The 7597-nt window shown below is 33.7% G+C and overlaps 1 protein-coding gene across 1 annotated transcript; it reads left to right on the top strand.

Moving 5' to 3' along the window:
* LOC109225614 (protein STRICTOSIDINE SYNTHASE-LIKE 2-like) lies at positions 1809 to 5762 on the top strand. The gene is made up of 3 exons (XM_019390344.1): positions 1809 to 2242; positions 4630 to 4896; positions 5051 to 5762. The coding sequence occupies exons 1-3, from the start codon at positions 1932 to 1934 to the stop codon at positions 5619 to 5621; spliced, it is 1149 nt and encodes a 382-aa protein (XP_019245889.1). The 5' UTR covers positions 1809 to 1931; the 3' UTR covers positions 5622 to 5762.

The raw sequence follows: 7597 nt of genomic DNA, 5'->3' as shown, positions 1-7597 counted from the left end.
ATTGTTTATAGTTTCTTAATTGTTACGTCTGAAACAAAGCTATAATTAGAGATCAGATCTAAAAGAAATATTCCTCTGATAGAATTAATTTATATAAGGAACAAGAAAATAGAAAAACGGGAAGGAAAAAAAAAAAAAGAGTTGGTGTACCTTTGGTGGGAGATCATGCATGTGGGATACACGTAGTTCCTGTACGAAATATTTTATGAACTTTCTTATCACTAAATAAGGAAAAGAAGAAAACTAAAATAAAATTCAAAGAATTTATTATACTTTATTGTGATGTTATTTTTTTTTTAATTCTTATTAGTGCTCAATAAAAAAGAAATCGACTCAAAATTTGTGGTGTAAATGGCCCCTCCAAATTGTCTACAACGGTCATTTGAACACCTTAACAGACCTATTTATCAAGTAGACACCTCAAGTTATTTTTCAGTGTATCACTTAAACCCTTCAAAGTGACATGGCAAAATGTGTGTACTACACTCGCCTTGAAGCAAGTGAAGTCTTTCAAAATTATGTTTATTTCTTCTTCTTTTTTTAATTTAACTGGTGGAGCCACTTTTCCTCACTCTTTCTTCTCCAAATCATCCTACCTTCTGCCCAAACAAACCCATCTGCAATTCTGTATAGAAATAAGTCTTCTTTGTCTCTTTTGAGTCTTTGGAAATGCAAAAAAAGTAAAATAGGAAAGAAAATATAATAAAAAATGGAAGTTTTTCGATCTGAGGGGCTCTCTTGGGCTGATCAATGGGATCCAGAATCTCCTCCTCCTCCCAATGAAGATGAAAAGAAGAAACGCAGAGATGCTTCTAAAAACAAATTTCTCAAATGGGTCAAGAGCCTACACACAAAACACCACGAAATACGATGCCGTATCCGCCTTCACCGATCACATTCTGGGCACAAAATCAACCGGTGGCCATCTCCAGTTCTTTCAAACTGTACCACCGGCCCCACCCAATATTCGACGACTCCGTAGAACCAGAGATCGCCGACGATGCATCACTCCGGCTCGTGCTCGACTCATTACTCCCTAAACTTCCTTTTATACCCCCGGACTCAACTTCGATCACTTCCGGAGTTTCTTTTCTTAGAATCGCGATCGTCTCACGCATCTGGTTTGTTCCAACCACCGTCGATTCCGGTCATCTCTTTCTTTTACGGTGGTCTCCAAGTTTTTGTCATGGACTCATGGTCATCAGCCTTTCTCGTGAGAGGCAAGTCGGAAGGGGTCTTCTTTGACATCGGAAGATGAAGTTGGAGGTAGGGGGGGGAGGAGGAGAAAGGGGCGCTGGAGAAGGGTTTTTTTCTTTAAATTTTTTTTTTTTGGTATATTTGTGTTAAGTTTTAATTACAAATTACACGTGTCGTTCATTGATTGGCTTATTTGGCAAGTGTAAGTGTGTAACTCACGCATCTGGTATGCTGTACCAGGGTGTCTATTTGATTTATTTAACAGACACTTGAGGTGTCTACTTGATAAATAGGTCTATTGAGGTCTTCAAATGACCGTTGTGGACAACTTGGAGGGGCCATTTATGTATTTCGCCTAAATTAATTCATTAAGGATGAAATGGAAAATTTAGAGTTAAATTATTATTTTAACAAATTAAAATTAAAAGAAAGTATGACAATAAAATTAGACAAAGGGAGTAGTAATTAATCTCGAAATATGCAAATATAATGTTAAAAAATTAAGAGACCTATGACAAGTTAAATATTTTGATATTTGTCCTACTATATAGAAACTGAAATATTTTTTCTTGGGATGGAGAGTAGAATACTATATAACCTCAGCAAACTTCCCTTCTTTTTTTTTAAAAAACTTTTTTATGTGCCGTAAAAATGTAAGTAACTATTTATGCATGCCAAAACCCACACAGTATCTAATCTAATATTTTCAGTCCTCTAAAAACTTAGCCTAGCTAATGGCGTCTTCTCTGTTACCTATTTCTAATTCCAGCTCAAGCTTTATGCTTTCGTTTGCGGCAGCTATTGTTGTTGTAATAGCTGTGTCCTTCTTCTCATTACTTGATCAAAATTCATCAATTAATCCATTAATAGAGAGAAGGTTTGAAGAATCAGAAGTAATTGGAATAGTGGGCGCTGTTGGGCCAGAGAGCTTTGCCTCTGACCCTCACGGTGATGGTCCTTACGCCGGCGTTTCTGATGGCCGAATTATCAAATGGCTCCGAAATGAGAGCCGCTGGCTGGATTTCGCCGTCACATCGCCGGATAGGTATGATTTTATTATCTCTTATAAGTTACGTGATATACCCGTTTATAATATTCACTTTCATGATATACCAAAGTTTTAAAATTATATCAAATATTCCAAAAATATTACACGGTATACCTCCATATATTCTAAAATATATCACGATATTCTACTTTGGAATACAATCCAAACCCCACTTACCATATATTCTAATTTGGAATATGATATTCTAATTAAACAGACCATAATGTTTTAATTTGGAATATATTATTCAAACTAAAGATACCACAATATTCTAATTTGAAAAATCCAAACCTAGCTTACTCTAAAATTCTAATGAAGAATACAATATCCAAATATTCAAACTAAACATCCTACAGTATTCCAATTTGGGATACAATATCCAATTTAAATATATTCTAACAAAACATACTACAGTATTCTAATTTGGAATACAGCATCCAAACCAAATATACTACAACGTTTTAATTTGGAATACAGTATCCAATGCAAATATACAATAATTTTTGATTTGAAATACAATATTCAAACTAAACATGCTACAGTATTCTAATTTGGAATACAATATCCAAATTAAATATATCAAAATATTATAATTTGAAATATACAGTATTATATTTTAGAATACAGTAGGTATACATAGTAAAATAATTTCATAAAATAGGTATACAGAGTAAAATAAATATTTTAATTATATATGGTCTTAACTTATGTTTTCAATGGACATACCGCGTAGATTATCCTTTTCTTTATTCTTATGGTTGTTAGAACATGTTCTTGACGTAAAGAGCTAGAACTAGTCAACAAGGAACTAACGTATTACGTATAGCATGCTCTTTTCATGACTACTTTCCAACATAAAACACTTTGGTAGTTCAGAATCACTCACCTAATTCTCCGCTTCTCCTATCCCCTTCCCTCCTTTCCCCCATCACCACTAAGACAATTTTTCTTTTTTTTTTTTAAAAATGTTGTAATTAAAAATTTTTATTACCACTTGGAAGAATTGATATCTATATAAACAAACAAAAATAAAGGAAATTCAATCACTGGATGAAATCCCCAGTGAAAGAGTCACTACTAAACAAATTGGGAATTAGCTATAAATTTGGTTGCTAATGTTTCACTAAATTACTCGTAGCTAATAGATTTTTTTAATAATTTGTCATTAAGTAGGATTAGTAACAAATTTTGCTGTTTAGCTACAAAATTTGTTCCTATATTTCTTTTTAGTGCGTAATGAGTAAAGCAGACAAACAGCCTATAATCCTTCACATTCCCCTTTGCTCCTGATCTATTCTAGCTATAATAAAAGTTTTAAGTCTTGCAACTTCTAGTCATAGATATCCTAAATATTTCAGTTGTGACAAAAAATATATTTAAAATAATATTTCTTCTTTTAAATTAAACATCACACATAGTTCGTTAATTTTAATTAATTTATCTCATTTTTCATATATGAGATTAAAGATTAACATTGTGGTGTAAATAATTTTTATTTAAGCAAAAAATACATGTTGAGTTTTGAGAAACAAACTACTCCTCTTGGCGTTCAAATAAAGAGAGAGGTCTTTTGTTAGACAGACAAGGATGACCTAATAACTAGCTCGACCCCTCGCTTCTTAGCTACTAGCTAGTCCTAATTACTTAATTGTGAATTAATGTTGGTAAAGGTGAATGAGAGAAAAAAAAAAAAAAAAGAAGGTAAACATGCATGAATTTATATGAATTCTCTCCCTCTTTCTTTCTGTGTATATAAACACACCAATAAATAAACCGAGAAAGAAAAATAAAAAGATGTTTTTTTTGCTTTATAATTTTGATAGTATATATATCTATGATTATCATGTGTAATTTATAACTAAATGAACTTCATTCATTCTTTAAGCAAATGGATCTATTTTGTGATTGCACGTCACATCCTACAACAACTGTCGAATTCTATCATCGTAGGCGTCCTTAAGGCCGCATAAACGGTATTAAGTAGTATTCCCTTTTTGGAGCGCTTTACAAGGTCTGGTCCCCCAGCAGATTATTTTTGTGAGGCTCTTTCTTTCTTGTCAAATATCTAAGGCAAATCTAGGCTTCAAAAATCAAATCAAATTGAAGTTGTGAAAAGAGTTCGTTGATATATCTCTTTAGTGATAAAAATACAATAGGATGTTTAATCAAATTTATTTTAGGAGAAACTTTCATAAAGCAGTATACATAGTCTATATCAACTGCATTTGTTCGCATATAATACTTGTGTCAGTTAATACTTTGATGGAAATACTAATATTGCGGGAGGATCTTCTTAAAAACAAAAAAATGCAATAAATCAACGTGTGTCACGCTCATGTAAATTTTCCTTTATGTAATGTTTTTGAGTTGGACCGCAATAACAGGAGTGGATGTGAAGGTTTTCATGACCATACTGATACTGAGCACAGATGTGGGCGCCCACTGGGTATGGAGTTTGATGAAAATGGTGGTGATCTATATATAGCAGATGCTTATTTAGGCCTCCTCGTTGTGGGCCCAAATGGAGGCCTTGCTACCAAAGTTGCTAAAATGGCAGAAGGTGTTCCTTTTGGATTCACCAATTCACTCTGCATTGATCAAACTCATGGAGTCCTCTATTTTACAGATAGCAGTACTACATTCTCAAGAAGGTAATACTTGCATGTAAAAAAATCACTAAAACTTTATTAAACATTAAATTTTGAATTCATATTTGTTTAACGAATTCAATCATGAGAATATAAATGTTAAACTCATTAAATTTAAATCTTGATAATCTTTGACATAAGTTGCTAACATTTTCAGGAGTTATGTATCAGTCATAGTTAGTGGGGACAACACAGGAAGGCTAATGAAATATGACATGAAAAGCAAGCTAGTCTCAGTTCTCCTCAAGAATCTCAAGTTCCCAAATGGAGTAGCCATGAGCAAACATGGTGATTTCCTCCTTTTTGCAGAGACAACCACTTGCAAAATCTTCAAGTTTTGGCTACAAGCTGGCAGTGTTGAGGTTGTCTCAGAACTCCCAGGTTTTCCAGACAACATTAAACGGAATAAAAATGGAGAGTTTTGGGTGGGAGTTAACTCAAGAAGAAGCAAATTCTTGGACTGGCTTCTCTCCAAAACTTGGATTAGAAATTATTTGGCTATAATCCCTTTTGATATTACTAAAGCCCATTCCTTCTTGGCAAGTCTTGGTCTTGGTGGGGGTGGTTTAGCAGTTAGACTTAGTGAAGATGGCCATATAGTGGAGATTTTAGAGGACTCAAAGGGCAAAAGATGGAAATTTGTCAGTGAAGTAAATGAAATAAATGGGAATTTGTGGGTTGGATCAGTAAAAATGCCATTCGCAATTAAAGAGAAGATGGCTACTTAATTATCTTTTCCTCTTGGAAGAGAGATACAAATGTAGTTCGTGACAATTACAAGATGTATATTTCCAAGAATTTTGCCTGAAACTGTTTTAAGTTTTAACAAATGGAATATACATGTATATTATATGTTTTATTTTAGCCAATATGCATTCTGTTCGTAGACATGTAATTTTTATCCTTTCCGAGATTTAACACATTTTAGCGTTTAAATATTTAGTTTAGGTCTAATATCGTTATTTTAACTAGTTTTGACCATTTTACTTTATTTTATCACAAAAATAAAAATTACAAAAATATTTTCTATCTTTACTTTAAAGTCAATTAATATATTTATATTTATAGCATCTTAATTTCACCGTGACTTTAGCCTATTTTTCTCACTTTTTTACTTTATTATACCATTTGAAAATACAAAAATAGTCCCACTTTTAGTATTTAGTTTTATTTTAGTAGTTTATTTTAATTAAGAGTAATTTTTATATTTTTATAAATACATTATATTATTTGATCTTCTTAGCCTAACTTTACACCCAAAAAATATGACCCAATCCAATTTCCTAAATCCAAACCCATTTAACCCCCTCTTAGACCCTAATTAAAAAAAAACTAAGAGACAAAAAAGGAGGACCCTCGATCAGCGCCGATCTCTCTCTCACAAAAAACCAGCGGCAGACCCCTAAGACCTTAGAGCCGCCACCCAACCTCCACCCCCTGAACCCCGAAAGTTTCAGTACCAGCCGCACACCACCCAAAGACCGCCATAGATAACCACTTTCATCCCTTTGTTTTCAGCTATGTAAAGTCACCTTCAACCACCAAAACAGCTGCTCAAACAGCCATGAAAATCTATGTCTCCGCCAAAAAAAAATGCAGCAAAGTAGCCATGAAAATCGAGCTGAAAACCAGCCAAAATCACCTCAAAACAGACCCTCAACTTTAGCGAAAAAGAGCTTTATTTCCACTCCAAAAATCAGTTGGTAAACATCATAAAATCCATCGAACAAGGTCCGTTCGAGCTTTTCTCGAGTCCCCGTCGCCGGCGTCGAGGTTCCAACTCTTGGTCCCAGTTCATGTTGCTGTTTTGGTTTGAGGAAGGGTCAAGTTCGGTCATCTACAGTCTTATTTTGCTGTACTGAAAGCTGTTCATTATCAATACAGTCAAAAGGATTATTACACCTCTTTTAAGGTCCATTCTAACCCCTTCTCAGTTCTTCAGTGCTTGGGTACATTTTCAATGTTTAATCTTGAAATCCCCTGCTTGCTTGTTCTGTTTTACTGCTTATTTGTTCTGTTTTAGATAATTTAGTAATGTTCGTCTCTTTGTTTAATTTTGTTCTTTTCTTCGTTAATTTTGTTCTTCGTCATGTGGTGTTCCTTTGAATATTCCGAATAGTGGATGCAGGTTAAGTAATCAGAATAGTTAAGAGTTATAATGAATTAATTTGTGCCATCTAACTTAAGAAGAGTTATAGATCGTGGGGTTTGTGGGTAAAAATGAAAGTATATTAGGCCGAAATGATATTGGGTTCAGTGATAATTTCAATTATATTTTGTTTGGTATGTGACGTTTTGAGTTGCATATGGTTTTGATCTTGTTTATTGATAGGATTTTTAAGACGCTAGGAGTATGCTTAGACCGTTAACATTTGGGTAGGCAAGTCTTAGGATTTTCGTTAGTTATGAGGCGAGAGGTCGTTCCCTTAGTTAAATTTATCCGAGGAATGCCCCGAAGGATTTATATACATTTTTATCCAGGATTTACCCCGTAGTATCATGTATTTGGAGGCCATGACTAACTTTGTGGAAAAGTATATTATATATTAGGATTTAGGATTTTACTTTAATTTTCTTATTTTATTTTCTTTCGTTTAGGTGGGGACGACTTCGAGCCTCTTGTGTATTTTTTTGCCTCAATTTGAATATCTTAAAAGCCAACTAGATCGAGTATGCAACCGTACTAGTTACGGGACTTGAGGAA

The sequence above is a fragment of the Nicotiana attenuata genome, chromosome 5, assembly GCF_001879085.1.
Source record: "Nicotiana attenuata strain UT chromosome 5, NIATTr2, whole genome shotgun sequence".
In the NCBI taxonomy this organism is placed as follows: Eukaryota; Viridiplantae; Streptophyta; class Magnoliopsida; order Solanales; family Solanaceae; genus Nicotiana; species Nicotiana attenuata.
Note: the sequence above shows the minus strand (reverse complement) of the source record. Positions and strands in the feature narration are given on the sequence as shown.